General features: G+C 32.3%; 1 protein-coding gene across 1 annotated transcript in view; it reads right to left on the reverse strand.

The window, feature by feature from the left end:
• Positions 1 to 19,519, reverse strand: part of Smp_122950 (hypothetical protein) — a gene marked incomplete at both ends in the record, with an annotated part of 41,623 nt that overhangs the window by 16,731 nt on the left and 5,373 nt on the right. The window contains 4 exons of the mRNA XM_018795955.1: positions 4,813 to 5,165; positions 5,259 to 5,502; positions 8,007 to 8,636; positions 13,391 to 13,609. Of these exons, the coding sequence (XP_018650215.1) occupies positions 4,813 to 5,165; positions 5,259 to 5,502; positions 8,007 to 8,636; positions 13,391 to 13,609 (1,446 nt within the window). The remainder of the gene's footprint in view (positions 1 to 4,812; positions 5,166 to 5,258; positions 5,503 to 8,006; positions 8,637 to 13,390; positions 13,610 to 19,519) is intronic.

Here is a 19,519-nt window from a genome sequence, read left to right on the forward strand (position 1 = left end):
ATGATGAAGTATATAAAGGACAACTGATTGAAGGTATGTAAATGATGTGTTCAATGTATGATTTTCATATTTTACAAACCAATGAATTGGTTTACTCAACCTGAGCTTTCGTTCACCACGATAATATCTCTAATTCACTGTCATTATCAAGATATTCACAGACAAGTTTCAAAATACTTTAAATCTTAACACTTTCTTAAAAAGTTTTACCGCTGTTAAGATTTTCTACGTTAAGATTCGATTGATAGTTTAAACATGATTAAAATAAAAATGTCCTAAATTAGGACATGACAGTCGAATGTTATATAAAATCAAATTATTGAAATATAACGAAAAGTAGTTTATGTCTTATTTATAGGCTATATGCAATAGAGTACAGTAAGTACTTATGGAAAATGAACCATGTGTAGTAATTCCTAAATATATACTGTATTAATCAAACTCCAAAGGATCTTAAAACAACACAGAATTAAAGTATACTACAAAACAACGAACACACTTCGAAATACTTTAGTTCGATTGAAAGAAAAAATCCCATTCATGTCTACACAGAACTGCGTCTACAAATTAGGTTGTGTCGATTGCGATGCCTTCTATATTGGAGAGTCATCTAGTGAAATCTTAACTCGTGCCAAAGAAGATATTAGGTACACAAAGAAACCTCCTAATAATCCTGTAGAACTGGATCGACTTCAAATTAAATCGGCAATAGCAGTTCACGCCATTTTCAACAATCATCAAATTGATTTCAAAAATATCAAAATACCACAAAAAGTTTTTTACGATTACAAAGAAAGGAGAGTAGCTGAAGCGTTCCATATAATGCATAATTCTACTGCTCTCAATAGAAAGGAAGGCCTTACCATACATCCTACTTGAACTATCTATCCTAGTCACCTAGTCTGATATTATTCACAATTCACACCATTACATTGCAGATTAAACTCTATGCTTTGTCATTATAAAGGTCACACATTTTTCATCATGAACAGTGCACACATACATATCGCTTATGAATAACCTTTACTGAAATGACATGTCATTGATTTATTCAGACCTGTTTTTTGATTGATCGCACCGAATATTCGTGTTGTACTATTGAAACTTGGATTAATTTTAATTTGGTTATCTATTCTCTGAAGAAGTGGCTTACACTGAGTCACGAAACGTCAGAAAATCTAATTTCTCTACTCATTAGGATATTACAAATATATTACTTATTTATAATCAATCATTAATTTACTAAACATAATTTTCGATAATTGAAGGCAATACAAAAATTAGTTAATTATTTAATGATGGATGATAAACACTTTTTGTTATCATATTTCAAAATGCTGCAGAATTAGTTCAATTAAGAATGATCTACATATTTCCACAAAATCAGACAAATTGGAAATAGTTGATTCCGAAATTCGATATTCTTCAAAGTTTGAGACTAACTAATTACCCTAAGAAAACTACTATTATTCTACGATGTACTCACAAGACACAAAGGTTTGAAAGTTTTTTCGAATTATATAAGTTTGTAGTAAGAAACGAAAAATTCTACGCAAAGATAGAAACTATTTTCCTGATACAGGTTCACCAAATATTATTCGAATTCAGTGAAGTCCATTGAACAGATAATCTTGTATCGCCATATTTTAAATTATCGGAAGAAAAGAAAAAGAAAAGAATGAAATAAATAGTGTATCAGCCTCCAAAAATTTAGTAACTTGATTTGGTGTGTATTTATGAAACTCGCGAAAGTCAAACAACATAGATATAGAAAAAAATATGTTTTGTTTTCTTTAAAGGGACCTACTTAAATGGAATGAAATTTTACTGAAAAAGAACTATTAATTAGTTCATTTATTACTGTTATAAACAGCTGATTGAAAACTATTGAGCGCATTAATTACACTTCAGCACTATTATATTTCAGTCAGTAAGAGATAAGCATAACGTTGTTTTTTTCTCAAACTATAAGTTACTTCTAGTTAGTGTTGTATTGTGGTGTGGGTGACTTATGTCCACAGGAATAGTATATAACGATGGTCGGGCATTGAATGTATTTCAGTAGAAGACCGATAATGAGAAAACGGGAACGAAACGCAATTGGTATGAAAAGGCATGAACAATAATATTCGGAGATGATGGACTGATATTTGCAGAAGAAACGATGAAGATTGAGACAATTGATCGATGATTTTTCAAATTAACTGTTTACTATATGGTTCTCATATTCTACTGCGATATTCAGTAATTTTGTGCTTGAATACATTCAATTATCCCCATTCGTGTTCTTGTTCTCCACAGTATGACTGTTCATGATATAGTTTCTTTATTCACTTCATGTCTAAATAGTTTAAACTAGATTACTCTTATGATAAATTATTTTAGCCTGTTTAAAAGTTTTCATGGGTAATATGTTCAATTATTTAAAAAAATTCTTTTTTTTTAACTGAACTTTATACTCATGAAGTAAAAATCCATGTCGATTTATTGAAAGAGAAGAAGTATCACAAAATTGAATAACAGACTAAATAGGTTTATAGGTCTATGAAACCTAGCGTAAGTGAACTGATGTCGCTGAGTTAGTTTAACAAAAAAAATAATAACTTTAGTGGTTAAATTGTTCATGAGATTGAAATTCAACCGGAGTATTGATGTAGTTGTGCTTCTATTAGTAATTTGCATTTGTATAGATAAAAAAAATCTATTTTGTTTAATAACTTGAAAAATAAATTTAATATCAGAAGCGGTTTTGTGGATATTATAGTAGTTTCGATAGTTGAGATCATGAGTAAATTGAAGCTAGACCACCATCGAAAACCTGGAAACACTGGACGGCCGTTTCGTCCTATTGTGAGACTCTTCATCAGTGCGCATCGACGATTCCACCTCGCTCAATTCGGATCCAGGACCTATCAGTTTCGCGCGCGAGCGATTTACCTCTAGACCCCTGAGCTGGCATCCAAAGGTGGTCTAGCTTCAATTGACTCATGATTTCAACTATTGAAAAATAAATACAAATAAACCATTGGGGCTGTAAAAAAAGTTCTCTTTCTTACTGAATATTTATGTTATTAATTATCGCGTTGATATTTCAAAGAAACAGACCGTAACCTAAATCCCATCAGTTTTCATTGAAATAATTTTGTGATATCTATCTACATAGAAGTACACACACACATAAACACATTTATATAAACGAACTGATATCGAAAGGTAAACATTTGAATTTGATTGCAAAGTGTAATCTACAAATTGCTTGTAGAAATAAAAGAATGTAGGTTTCTGAAATTTCAGAAATCAGGTCAATACAGTAATCAACAGTTTAATATATAACCTTTATTTTATTTGGAACAAAAATAAAACATGAAGCTCATCTTTTTATTCAATTAGGGAAAATCATTTTGTTTCATATAAAAAATCTGAATTACAACAGACTTTTTGAGTATGATATTGAGTTTATCTAGCACACTAAGCAAAAGATTATGTAACTTCAGTTCATATGAGTTCAACAGATAACTGAATACATAAATATCTTTCCTATAAGTCACACTTAAGAAAATTATATTATCAAAGTGATAACGAATGAGTTAACACTAGATATTAAGAAGCATTAGACAGCAATTTCTTCCTGTCTTAAGACTTTTATGAATTGCTGACTCACAAGTTCATATCTAACTGAGCTCAGGAACTGGAAGTTTTGTGACGTTCACGATGGCTGCAGAATAATGAGATGGGATAAAACGGTTCAGAATATTCATTTTAAACGATCTGTAATATACACTGTTTTCTTCATTTAATGTCTTTGATAACTTCTACCATTTCTTAAAAACAGTTTGACCTAACATACTGTTAGATAAGTTCATTATGAGCATCATCCAATATAGTTGAATGAATAGCAAACAAAAGCAATTTAAAAAGTATTTCCTGACACATCTGATCGACTATGAGTGTCGGTTTAGCATGAATAAACCTATATTGTTCATCTGTATTACGTAGTTCATCGATTACGTATACGCCTATAGCAGTGAACATATATTCCCATACCATTTCATCCCTAATGTTTAATTTGCTACTTAAAAATTTCCTCAACAGATTATAAATCAATATTTTTATCCAAAATAACCTGAACCATATTAAATAAGCTGTCAAAGAAGCCGAATATTTTTGTATCGTTGTAGATAATGTGGTACTAATTACACGAACAATGTCCAATAAAACAAAACCACAACGTGAAAACGTAAAGAATTGACTTCAGGAGAAGTTCCAATCAGCTAGCGTGAATATACTCAACATTCACTGGCCGAATACTAACAGCAGCATCGTTTTATGGGAGAGGACAAAGCAGCTTCCAGCTGAAGAGGAAATTAGGAAAAGACGTTGGAAGTGGATCGGACATACATTAAGGAAATCACCAATGTGCATCGCGAGACAATCCCTAACTTGGAATCCGGAAGGGAAGTGGAAAAGAGGAAGGCCAAAAACACATTACGCCGGGAGATTGAAGCGGGTATGAAAAGGATGAATAACAACTGGAAAGAACTGGGATGGATTGCCCAGGACAGGGTTGGATGGAGAATGCTGGTGAGTGACCTATGCTCCTCGACGAGGGGTAACAGGCGTAAGTAAGTAAGTAAGTGAGCGTGAATATAATTGCAATCTTAGAAAAATGCATGGAATAAAACTTCTGCCCAAATTTTAATATTGTCTTATATTCATTTAAACTGATTTATTCACTCTATTCATACAATTTGCTATGTATAAATCATATAATAGTCTATTCAAGCATTTCAACCATAAACTTTTCGAACTTACTTTAATTTGATTATTCGACAAAATATTGGCTTTTACATAATGCTGTTGATTATTCATACAATTAAAATAAGGATGTTGATCACCTCCATCGAAACATCGTGAGCTACATTGTAACAAATTCATAGCGGTTTCAGCTATTTTTACTACTGGTTTACACATATTATTAGTATAAGTAGTATTAGTAGGTGTAGTGATATTTGCAATACTTTTATTAGTTTCTCTAAACTGTAATTTGTTCATATCAAGTAATTTTTTGTCGATCATATACGATGAAACAGTTTCTTCTATCAATTTTGTACCATTTTTCGAGACAATCGGTCTACGACCATGTACTCTTGGAGGTATCGGTGGTGCTATCGAAGATAAAGTGGATATAATGTTAGTAGAAGTAGTAGAAGTAGTAGTAGTGACTCGTGGAGAAGGATTAACAATAAATGGAGTCATACTACCACCACTGACAATAGAAACACTACATGGTGCTTCAAATGAATGTTCTTTTGTATTTGATGAAGAATGATTCCTTCTCTGTAGAGAATAAAAGTATGCACTTGGTACATGTTCAAGTACATTAGGATTTTTTGTTTGAGATGTATACGAGGTTGATGACGAGGATGGGGATCGATAGAAAACGTGATGGTTATTTAAAATCTTATTTGTTTGAGAAGATTGCTTTTTGATATTGTTCGTGGTCTGAAGATGATTGTAGGAAGAATCAAAATGATTCTGATTAATATATCCACTCATTAACAGGTTATTTCGATTATTATAGAAGATAGGCTGCTAAGTAAAACAAAAAAAATAGTTCAGGTTGCATATAAAATATAATTTTTATTGTCTCACTAGCATTTAAAATGATTTGTAAACTATTCAGTGTTACTAGAAAACATATGTATGTATATGACTGATTACTCATATATTACTAGTGTGATGTGTGCTACCTATGTCAACATAAGTAATATATAACACCAATCAGAAATGAAATGTTTGACAGCAGAATGCTGAGATCGAATAGAAGAGAATGGGAACAGAGAATGCTTGATATGTAAATTAAGGAACAATAATGTCTGAGACAATTAATGGACATTTTGAAAAAGAAGGATTGAACGTATAATTTTCATGTTTTACTTAAAAGCTGTAACTTTGTGTTAAAATATAATTCGGTTGTAGTTGTGTCCTTATTCATAACACTAGCACTGTTTATCATTCCTATACTAATAAAAGAATATTACGTTGATATCTAAACAACTTTAATTGGTTGAAAATAAAATCATCTATCCAGTTCCACAAAACTAACTACATTTAATTATGAAATAGATGCTCATTTAGCGTCGCCATCACAATAATTTTCTTAGAATGAAAAGTTCAAAATAGAACTAAAGAATATTCTCTTTAAAGAAGTCCTACCGTCGCTTATAATCTGATTCTGTTATACTACGCATACTAATCATTTTAACGTTTACACATGTTACCCACATTGTCATATTGAAAATCTTGAATTCTTATCCTATTATTTGTAGACAAAAACACGTTTCTCTAAACCATAACTCATCATGTTGATCATTAATTGAATATATATGCGTTACGAACAAAGACTATGTAGGGATAAGCAATTTATTGTTTGTGCAAAATCACACAGTGACTTGGTAAAATATGGAAATCATGAGTTAAATACATTATTTGTAAATCCTTTTAACATTGTTCTTTACATACTTCATTATTACATTCATTCTGTTGTTATTTTGATTGTTCCCAGATTTCTTTCCAGTTCTGTTCATTGAAATCTTCTTCTACCTTGGATTTCACTATTTAACCTCCTATTGGTGCTACATACTACTTATATCTGTCAATATAAGTAGAGTATGCCAAATATGTTTATAATCGGAAATCCCACAGACAAATTTCTCTGTTTATATTACATTTTCTATAATCATTAGACATACTATAAGATTCAATATTTATATTATTGATGAATGAAAGTCCTATTAATGAAGTAATATGTATGTTTAGGATAAATTAACAAGTGTCTCTGTGTTTCCAGTTGTGTAAAACGAACCTGGTAACAAAAATAGACACGAACGTAATTTATATTCTTATGCTGTCTATCAACATTATGAAATCAGAATTCTTTTTTAGCCCATTATAGTACCTAAATAAATTCAATTAAGTCATCTATTAATGGAATGTACATTCATAAAAACGACATTCTGTTTGAATTATAAAATCATACCATGTTGATAAATGTTATCAAAATTTCCAAACTTATGTACTCAATAGATTTCGATAGTGTAATAAGAAGACGGAGATAATCAGAACGAGTTACACCTTGCAATATTCAATACGGTTCCAAAAATGTTTGCACAGTTTAGCGTTATATTTAGAAATTAGTTAATCATGATTAGGTTGTAAAGCTCTAGGTATGACTTTAATATACCAATATAATTGGAAATTTATACATGTGGAAGAATACTACTTATAACACAGAGAATACAACTAGGTAGTTGTTTAGCTATGTTCCTCTTCAAACTTCTGTTCATACAGTAGACCTTGACACACTGAACCAGGGAGAAATGCTGTAAATTGTTTTATAATAGTTAAATTCGTTCGTCTATGTAAGCTAGACCACTATTGAAAATCTGGAACAACTAGATGACAAATTCGTTCTAGTATGTGACTCCTCAGGAGTACGCACCCACGATCCCTCACGCAGGGCTCGAAACCAGGACTTTTAATCTCGCGCGCAAATGTCTAAACTCCAGATCACTGAGCTAGCATTCAACAATGTTAATGTCTAACCTCAATCAATCCATGAACTTGAGCAACCTTTCATCCATTGTCTAAGGTGGATAACTGTCTCCACCCGACACGGTTAGGACTCCACGGCCGTCCAGTGCATTCAGGTTTTCAGTGGTTGTCTGGCTTAGATCGCCCCATGAGTTAAACTATTAAAATTACTGCAAACTTCATAAATCCTCATTCTCTTTTACAATAATTAGGGTGGAATTACGTAGACATGTACCTACTTGTTTTGTTTACCAGTAAAAGAGAAAATTATAATCTTGACTAATGTAAACATTTATTTTAAACAGACATAGTGATCTGACGATGTAATTCGTTAGTGAGTTTCTCTCAAGAAAATATACCATGATTCCAGGCGATATATATGCAACATGAACATTTTCATGATATTCACATACCTCATTTATCTGATGTCCACTAAAATGACGAATTCTTTGATGACTACAATTTATTCGTTGCAAGTCATTTGCAGGCACATATGTTGGCATTAAAATACATGGGTCATGATGAACAAAATTTCCATTTAATTGATACTGAGGTTGTTGTTGATGTTGCTTCACTTGATCCTGATGAAAAGGTTGATGATGAAAAATCAGGTGACCATCATGAGTCGGTGGATATGTTTTAACATGACTACATTCACCATTGTTTTGATGATGAACATTTAAGTTGTTCAGAATATCTTCTTGTTGGAGTGATTTTCTAACATTTAATTTTTGATTTTCCGATGGTATTTTTTCTTCATTTTTAGAAATATTATTATTGTTGTTATTATCAGTTGGTGGTAGACTACTACCACGTGAATGTCCATTTTTGTCATTTGTAAAATATCGTAAATATTGTTCTGCAATTATTCCTATCGATTGTCGTCGACGCACATTATTAAATAATTCATTATCTTTATTTAAGCGCCACCATTTCCATGATTTTTTTGATTCTGAATTATCATCCATTAGATTATCTGTAAGTGAATTTCTAGTAGGTGATAAATCAGTTTTGTTTCTCATATGAAATGATCTTTGAGGAGACTGAAAAAAGAAAACCATATCAACAAGATAAATTTAGTTGGATGAAATAAAGAATAAGCGACATGTCAAATGAAATTTTGAATAAATAGTCTATACTAAGTGATATTGGTTAATGAATGTTAGTATGAAGATCACATTAATAACATAATTACCGATTAAAATAATTGTAACTTTGGTTTCAATTAATTAACTCTAGATAAGTAGAAATCATGGGTTTACCAATTTTAGTAATCAAAGATGTAAGATGTCAAATATAATTTTTGAGAAGACATAGAGTAAGTGTTATTAAATACTTAAACTTGACATAAATAGACAGTTTCATTCAAAGGAAAATTCAAGCATAGCAAGTTTGTAACGCACTGATTTCTGAAGTTAAATAAGATAGCCCATTAATACATAGATATTTAAAGTTAATTCTAGTGAATATAAAGAGAGGTGAAACCAAGAATTTTATTGAACCGTAAAATAGATGATACTCGTTGCATAATGTGAAAGATCTTTAATTCTGTATATATAGATCAAGTCGGAAAAGTTTGATAGTGATCACCTCTAAGAAAATAGAGTAAGAATGATATCCTTTTGTTTATTGATTATTTTGAATATTTATTTATTTATTTAAACACATAAATATTGGTACAAGGAAGCACCAGATATATATGTGCCACAAAAATCTCATTTGATTTGTGTGAGGGCTGTGATACTTCCCAGGTGCCCAAACCGAAGCAGGTGGTTTTCTTAGGGGGCCACACCCCGGGCCTTCGACCTAAAGTTCTGATCCACAAGGCAGTGGAGCATCTTAAGAAGATGCAGTCCCATGGTAGCCGGTGACCAACGATTGATTCATACGCCATTCGTTCCATCAGGATACTGGAGCCCATGTGCACCATTGGTTTGGAATTAGGGTTTTTTAACTCCTCTAGGTGGACTCGCCGTGTCCACCAAACCGGTTGAAGCTCCGGACATTCGCTTTTCGTCCTCTCAATTTCGTAAACAACAGTAATGCCACGAGAAGGTAGTGAGTAGGACTTCCCTGGCAGAGGTTATATACGCGTGGTCATGTGAAATCATTTCGAGAGGGAGAGCGAACTCTCCCCACTCTCGGCCGTACCAGGGCATTAGGGGGCATTACCAGGGCATTTGGGAGCTTTATTTTGAATGCATCACTTATTTTCATCTCATGTTCACTAACCAGATGTCTAACAATTACACTTGTAAATGTTTTACTCTCTTTTAGTCATAAACTTTACAAACTAAAGTATGTTAAACGTTTGTTGATAATTAAATTTAAACTCATAATTTTAATTTTAGATTGCATACAGTTGATGAAAAACTATGAAATAGAATGAATTCCTCTTATTCTATAAACCTTGTTAATATTGCTTTGTTTAAATAGATTCCTAGGATGTACCATACTACGATATAATTTCAAGTCTTGAAAATGCAGTTAATAAATTTGTATATATTGACATATTCTTCTTTGTAACACAACAACAGATGGATCAGATTTCATAATTTTTTTCTAAACAAGAAGAAGAGAGGTATTTTAAACAAAAGACTAAAACACTTCCTGAAATCATGATCCCTTTCTGCCGGTTAAATTTCTATTTTTTTCAAAAAAAAACAAGATTAAATAAACACTTGTCTAGACGATTCAGTTATTCTTTATTTACTATAATTTGAACATCTGTTTGGTAGTTGTAATTTGATCTTACTAACTTGTAACTAGTCTATATCCAGCTGTTGTCATGAATCACATACACTTATTAAACTTAATTAATCAGCTAGTTTCACTAAATACCTAGGAAATATATTGAAATAGTTGAGATAATCAGAATTCAGATTATTTAATAAGAGCGAGTTAAAATGGAAAGAGATTATAAGGCAGTTGGCTTTTTACTTATATATTTACAAAACAATAGAACTTAAAGTCATTATATATCCTATCCACCTCAAACGCTTTTTCCTAAAAATCTGAAGAGGAAATTAGAAAGAAATGTCGAAGGTGAATAGGACATACGTTGAGGAAATCACCGAACTGTATCGCGAGGCAAACGTTAACTTGAAATCGTGAAGGGATAAAAGGAAAAGAGGGAAGCAAATAACACACTACGTCTGGAATTGAAAGAAGATATCAAAGGGATGAACAGCAACTGAAAACAACTGGAAAGGATAACCAAGGACAGAGTTTGATGGAGAATGCTGGTGAATGGCTTGTGCTCCTCTATGAGGAGTAACAGACTTTAGTAAGTAAGTAATATCCAAGTTTCAATTTGGGTTTAATAAATTCATAAAAATATGTAAAACATATGTTTCCTAATCTGATGCTCGACATTACTTATCGTTGACCAATAAGTGTTTTACACTGAACCAATTTATACGTCCAAATATGTATTGTGTTTTAACAGATTTTTGACTCGTAAATAACGATCCCACCAACACAATGATTAGTCCTAATATTAAGGAAATCTGTCCTGTTAACGAATAGACCACTATAATGTTTCTGTTTGATAAATTCATTTAAGAAGCATATCTAGCTTAAGATTTGGTTAACTCAATAAGACAAATTGAAATTTTAGTTGCTCATCAGTTCGGTAAAGATAAAAATAAACGTTTGTGACTCATTTTATTTGGATTGTTCTATGAGGTCATCATAGAAAAGACGACTTGTATTTTTTTATATATTACACATAAATATTCATCCATATCAGGAATGGTTTCAAATTACCATGATTTTCTATAGTGAATCGACTAAATAACGTTCAGTGTGCATCGTATCAAGTTGCAGCATTAAACATCTAAGCTAATGATGATATGAAACTGTTCAAAAGAAATTAGGTAAGATAGGATTACATTATGTAACTCATTAATTGATAATGTCTAATAAAAATTAAATTTAATATATTTTAATATCAAGACTTAGGTATTTGAAGAAACTGCTTTATTGAAAATAATGCTATCAAAATAATAAGTATATAAAACTCTATGAAGAGGTATACAAATGATGCAGATTTTGTTAACATATATGATGGTATATAGTGGAGATCATGAGTCAATTGAAGCTAGACCACCATCGAAAACCTGGAAGCACTGGACGGCCGTTTCGTCCTATTACGGGACTCCTCAACAGTGCGCATCCACGATCCCACCTCACGAGATTCGAATCCAGAACCTACCAGTCTCGCACGCGAGCACTTAACCGATAGACCACTAGGCCGTCATCCAACGGTGTTCATGTCTAACTTCAACCAATTCACGAAATTGAGTAACCGTTCATCAATGTCTTCAGTGAGTTGATATCTCCCAACAGACCTGGTTGAACTCCACTGGTCATTGCTTCTCACTAGAACTCCATGAAATACCTCATGGAGCCAGTCACTGGTGAGTATATAATCATTATCAGAAGCGCACTGCTGAGGAGTCCCACAATAAGACGAAACGGCCGGCCAGTGCTTCCAGGTTTTCCATGGTGGTCTAGCTTCAGTTGACTCATGACATCAGCTATATAGAATTACTAAAATCTCCACAAAACCCCCTTCTGATGTATTGTGGTAGTCAACAGAATCGTTTATCATTATCCATATGATCATATTAAGATAAATACTGGTAAATTTTATTGACTAAACTGAGAAAATAAATACGTTTCCTTCTCCTCTGTAATGCTAAAGGCCTCGAATTATGACGCAGGAAATTCAAAGTATGCGCACAAAAGAATCGTTCAACCAATTATTTCCATGTGGATCAAGACTTTACGTTTTTTTACTTATGTAATCTCTTAATAGTAACATTTGCTTGTACCCTATTAATATTTTTTAATTCCTAATTTCTGTTATCTCTATTCTCTGCACTAGTTTATTTCTTCTTTGAGAATTTATCTTGTTAAATTATACAGCCCAGTGTCAGAATACTTATTATCTACCTAGTTTTAGAAACATACCTAACTTTTGTCTAGATCTTTAGAAAAGAATAACTGCTTTTACGTACCACTAACTACTCCACACATTTCACTACTCTTGATCAGTTATTATCATAAATAAATTTTGTAAAACATATATGTGTTCGATTGTACAGTTTTGAGAATTAAATTTTCAGAAAAAGATCACCTTTTGCTCGATCACATTCTTATTTTTATAACTAACTGGGTGGGTTTTTGCTCATTTAGAATAAATGGTTGGAATGAACTTAACTAATTGTTATCATAACACATAATTTTAATGATTCATGTAGTGTCCAACTGTAATTCCAGCCATAAAACTCTGTTCATTCATAGTACACATATATTCCCTTCATTATGTCGCACTATTCACATTTTCAGTTGGTGAGTCTGAGTACTATTTTTAGTTCTCGAGATCTTGAAACAAATGTTTACGTCCATCCCGAGAACATATACAGTTTGTTCTCTGTTGGTCTGATAATATCATGTATCGGGGCATTCCAAATCAACTCTTTACTGCAGTTGATGACGACTTCCCTGATGGTTTCGCCATTCATTCTATCCATTGGAAGCTCTTTCTTTGGTTATTTCACATCGCACTTAAGAGAAGCCCTTCAATTTGACATGGTACTTTCTTCTTATTCTGTTTCTCTGCAGTACTTCTAGGTTTTAATAGTTGTCTAACATTGGTCGGTTAGTGCTCTCGGTCAAAACTCATCAATGTTCATAACCCTATACTGATATCATAAAATGTTTTCTACGTAGCAGATAAAATATAAGAACAAATAAACATAAATTTAATAATAAGTAACACTGAACTTACTTCAGGAATTCTATCATGAGCACTCTTTGATCTACGTGAATTACGAAACCTTAACCGTGCTGCTATACCTCTGGATCTATTTGCAACTGAAGAACTATTAGGAGGATCTAATACTTTATGTGGAGTGGATACTATTGGATTTCTTGTTTCACTATTACATCGAATATTGAATTGATCGGAGAGAAAATTTGATTCATCCAAGACGGTTCCAGTGATCGCCTAAATCGAAAAAAAAAATAATATAAAAATCTGATACTTATAAACAAAATCTCACAATGATGTTTTATATAACCAGTCTTAAAACCAAATTGTACTGGTTTCAAATAACCAACAAAGTATATGTTAAATTTAAAGAAAAACTAATATTTCTCGTTAGTTTTAAATTCGTGTCACTCTGTATCACAGTTGGTGACATAACTACTGAGAGTCATTTGGACTGCCGTTGATCTTCAGTAGATATGACATATTTATGTTGATTAATTGATGAGTAGTAACTAATGTCAAATTGTTGTATCCAAACGGAGAAAAAGGGAATTATAACCTCTTGGAATTAATTATGGACTAATATTATGAGTTTATTCTCATTGTACAACTATGAAGTGACTATATTATGTATATATTCATATTCCTCTTATTATAAGCTTTCATTTAACCTATTGAATATTATTATACGATTAGGCATTCTTAAGATATTCCTAATATATTATTACAGTCTCTTACAATCACAGCCACTTTTGGGCTTGATCTTATATAATTGTTATTCTCTATCTATAGTATGATGCGAGCTGATATGTTTGTATATAAACCCAGTATATCTGAAATATATTATTCGTATCGTGGAGGCTGATATTGATGTTCTGGACTAAACCGGGTTGGTTAAGAGAGAAGCTATTATCTAGGTGAGACGACAGTAACTCCTGACTGCTCGTATAGGTTTGTGTGTCACTAATATGGTCCTATAAATCGGTGTCTCTAACCGGTGGTCGTAACGCGTGATATAATCAACCGGACATAAGGACATAATATAAATGTGTCTAGTCACTTTTGTAAGTAAAATATAAGAATGTTCGATATTATACAGTTTATTTTTATTATCCTTTATTAGCACTGCTTTCATGAAATTTCCTAAATGAAATCCACATTGAGGTCATTTTGGGAAACATCAGAGAATAAATGTGTATGTCACCTATAATTTGAAACTACTTCCAAAAGTATTAAAGATGTATAAATAGTTAACAGATAACAATAGTTTTAAATAATCTTAATAACTGTAACATAAAGCTGTTTGAAGTTGATGAAAGATCTCGAAATTTAATGAATTTATTTTATTTCCCAAATCTTAGACTTCCTTTATTTACAAAAGAGAAGCGTCCAGGCTTATAATATGGAACTAATATTTCATTATATTTGTATATTACATGTGTTCTTTTAAGTTTAACTAGAATATTTACTTTGAAGGAATTTAATTTTACAGCCGCTACAGCCAATGTTTTTGTTTATTTTACAGCAGACATTTGAAGAAAAGATGCAATTGAACATTTCTTATTCATATAAAACTGTATGGTTATTGAAGAAAACGAGTAATAGCTTGTGACAATGACTATTCCAAAGCATTCCTTCAATAAATGATGTAAATTCAATGGCAAATAGCAACAATGAGAGGACTCAAACCCCAAGTAATAATCATCTAGATGTCATATCGTTAGATAAGCTAGTGTTTACCTAGAATCAGTAGTTTAGTAGATAGGACGTTATTATTTGAAATAAAAGCTACTAAGTTTGAATCATGATAAAACATGAAGACTGGAGTTCAGTTAGATCCAGTTGGTTGATCCAAATCGGACAAAAGGTTAATCACTATTCAGTTTAACTAAAAACTCATAACCATATGGCAATATAGAAACAATTCACTGAGAATCTATGTATGTCAAAAATACATAGAATAATTGTAGTCATGAAAATCAACAATATTATAATGATGAATGATATGAAAAATGAAAACAAGTATTGTGCAAAATATTTATCTTATTCGTAAAATGGTGACCAATAATCTTAAAAGCAAAACAATAATCTGAATTATTGACTAGCCATTTTTTGATAAAATATAAACAGATGCTTGTCTTACAGTTACACAATAGTTATTGCCTATATGTAATATTTTTGGAAAAAAAAATATGTTTGTGTAGAACATTCATTGATGATGATCGTCATCATCAGCATAATAGTGGTTTGAAAAACACTTGAACCAGATGGAAAAAATCCACGAAAATGGTCGATTAATGACGTTTCCATTCTTAAGTGGATGAAGTTCTATGTGTTCACACCTGTTCAGTGAATATATTCTTTAATTTGTGTGTGGCTCCATGAGGACTTTCCTAGAGTTCTAGTGAGAAGCAGTGGCCAGTGGAGTTCAACCAGATCTGTCGTGAGATAGTAACTCACTGAAGACAATGGTGGACGGTTGCTCAACTTCGTGGATTGGTTGAAGTTAGACATTAACACTGTTGGATACCGGCTCAGTGGTCTAGTGGTTAAGCGCTCGCGCTAGAATGACAGGTCCTGGATTCGAATCTCGTGAGGTGGGATCGTGGATGCGCACTGCTAAGGGGTCCCTAAATAGGTCGAAACGGCTGCCCAGTGCTTTCAGGTTTTCAGTGGTGGTCTAGCTTCAATTGTCTCATGATTTCAACTATATAAAATTAATTTAAATAGTTTGTCGACTTTTGAGACAAAAAATATCAGAATGATTATTATGTGAAGCACTTTTATAATTTAGGATCTTTACCTAGGTTTTATGCATTTTCATTTTAATAGATAAGGTACTGGAGATTGTTGATTTACATCAAAATTATGAACCGATCAATATTAAACCATTCCAAAAAGTCTGAAAACACTGGATTGCTATCTCGTCTTTTATATGGAACTCCTCAACTGAGGAGTGCCTCCAGGTTTACAGCAGTGGTCTATCATTTATTAGTTCATGATTTCAATGATTTTCGAATTCATTTTATAGATTATCACTATGAATAATTAATACATCTTTATGTTTAAACAAATATGACAACAGAATTGGTATGAGGAAGTCTTTTCGACTGATCATCTACTTTTGATTTATCACAGAATATACAACCTGATCGTTTCTACCTAAAATAAGAACTTGATAAAATTTTATTTCTAATTTGACTGACCTAAGTTTGTAGAATTGAAATTCAGAAAAAATGATATGGTACCTGAAAATTTGAACGAGGCTAATTTGATATTTTTACTCTTGTATATGATCATCCAATCCATTCATTTTATTCATTAGTTTGCAATAAGATTTAGTAATAAATTTAATTGACTTTTTAAACTACTAAGTGTCATTTTTCGAGAGAATTTATGAAAAAAACTGTTTGATTGAGTCTAGACATTGGTTTGTTTCGATGTAAGCCCAAGTTTAGAGAAGACATTAACATGTGCAGAAGGATCTGTTTGAAGTTTATCACCTAATATAGGATTTCAAAATCTGATAATCATTCAAACGTGCCTTCTTCGTTTGAACTACCATGATAAGCCAACATGATTCTAAGTTCATTCATTGGTTATTTTTCTCCTAGATCATTTTTAAATCACCTAGTTCTAGCTAGCCTCACTGATAATAGGATTGAGGTTTAAACGGTGGGGTAACAATAAATATATAATAGATCAGATATAGGTAATTTCGCTCTTTCAGTTTCTCCGTAACCATAGTTTTCCTAGTGTAAAATAAGTCTTATAAGATCACAACAGGTCAAATATTCTTGACATAAAAATTTAAGTCACAAGCTCTTTACCTTTAGAATGAGAAACTAGCAATTTAATATTCGTCTATACATTTATCATTCATCCTATATACTTTACTAATTTATTGATCGTGAAATTATTTACATATTAGTTGGAAATCACAGAACGTTTGTATAAATCGTAACCCCACGTGGACCATACAAAGCCAAGCATTTTTTAATCTTTAAGTGTTCGACACAAAATATACATGAGAAATGTGTTTCATGATAGTTGCTTTGAGCACATGCTTGTAACCTTGATGATTTATGCTCATAAAGGAATTTCAAAGAAAGCATTAATCATTGTGTCACATTTATCGTAAAAGTTGATTTCAACCGCAATTTGCTATCACCATTGTTACGAAATTTTTAAAATTTTAGTTAAATAGAAAAAATGAACCCAAATGTTTTTCTCGAAATCCGAAAAACCCATCAAAGGATATCTCTAGGGGTAATCAGAAATTTTTTTAAAATATCAAATTCAAAAATCAGCACATTTTTTGTTCACTTCAAAAAAACACCTTCAAATTAAGAATCACATCGAAAATTTATGGCATAGAAAACACTTTGAATGAAATATACATCCTTATTTGGTAGCTAACCAAGTGAAGTTAGGAAAGAATGTAACAATGTTTTCAGATTTTTTGAGTAATCCTAACACTATTCATTGGTTTTCTTTTTTTAGTCTTTTTCCCTTTTTTAGTTTATATATCTTATGTAAAAAAAATTCCGCTTGTAGCTCTCTTAGAGTTACTGCTGGTGCCGAACCCACATAAAGAAGGAGGGTTAGGCGTTGGGCCGGCAACCCCATCCAGTTGAAAACAACATTGCTTAAAAACGCCGACTACAATAAACAATGTAAACCGTTTAAACTCTGCTCTGGGGGTTGAAGGATATTAATTCAGAAGAATTATGAAGCCTCAATATGAAAGACGAGATTCCTCGGAACTCACGAGGCTGATGCCTATTCTAACAGCCAGAGCAACTATTAATATAGGTACATGGATCATCCGGACAATGTAGTAGACTGGGAGAACCAGATGAATAGCAACGGAAATGGGGAGATACAAATTGGCAGTACTCGGAATCAGTGAAACCAGTTGAACCCAAGCTGGACAGCAAAGGCTAGATATGAAAGAGTTGCTACTGTATCCGGTCACGAAGAGGACGATGCTCCGAAGCAAGATGCACTCGAAATATTTTATTTTATTCCTCAATTCAAGTATAATAATTCACAGTTTATCAAAAATTATTAATTTAGTTTCCGAAAAATAAGTCGTTACTGAATAACTGTCCCATGTTTTTGATGTGACAGGCAGTGTTCGAATTCTGATACTGACACACGGTGTGCTATGCTCTAACCCCTAAACTGACTACTTGAGCCAGAAGAAAAGAGTGAGTGGGTAAGTGCATTTGACTACCGAACGAAATGCACAAGTGCTCATTCATATGAATATATACCACTCTGTCTTTAAGAAATTGACCATTCCTTAGCCAATGAAATGTACTTATTCTTTAAGTCACTTCTGAATGCCATTGATTGACTTTCTCACTACGCTACTTCTTAACTTAATTATATGTATGTACTTAGCTAACTAGCGGAAATGCGCATGTACAACTAGTTATAATATAAAAAAATAGTAATGTAATACCTTTTAACTATCGTGACATCCAAAGAGTAGGCTTTAAGAAGTATTGCATTTACTCAATAAATATTTTGAAGAAGTATGGATATTACTGTGTTATTTAAATAACTTAATGCATTTAAAATACTTAAAGACAACAGAAATTAAATGTATTAAAGTCATTAATTATGAGCATTAGTTTTTCTTTATTGTTGAAGTACTGATGAAAATAAAGAAGTTCTTATGCTTCAACTTGGATGTTCAAAAAGGTTTCATTGATTCAGAGCACAAGTGTAGTTATTCTAACACGATTTCTAAATATTTGGTAACAAATTTATCTTTCACTTAAGTGACCTAAGCATAAACATGTGTTTAGTACCTCTAGCATTCAAACATAAATTCCTAACCCATAGCTTGTTGGTCAATGGTATAATGACATTATATTTCTAACAAATATTAGTTTTAATTATCAGAAGGGGGTTTTGTGGAGATTTAGTATTTTTCATAGTAGAAAGCATGAGTCAATTGAAGCTAGACCACCATGGAAAACCTGGAAACACTGGACGGCCGCTTCGTCCTATTATGGGACTCCTCAGCAGTGCGCATCCACGAACCCGCTCTCGCGAGATTCGAACCCAGGACCTACCAGTCTAGAGCCGAAGCCCTTAACCGATAGACCACTGAGCTGGTATCCAACGGGTAAG

The sequence above is a fragment of the Schistosoma mansoni genome, chromosome 2 (genome assembly GCF_000237925.1).
Source record: "Schistosoma mansoni strain Puerto Rico chromosome 2, complete genome".
In the NCBI taxonomy this organism is placed as follows: Eukaryota; Metazoa; Platyhelminthes; class Trematoda; order Strigeidida; family Schistosomatidae; genus Schistosoma; species Schistosoma mansoni.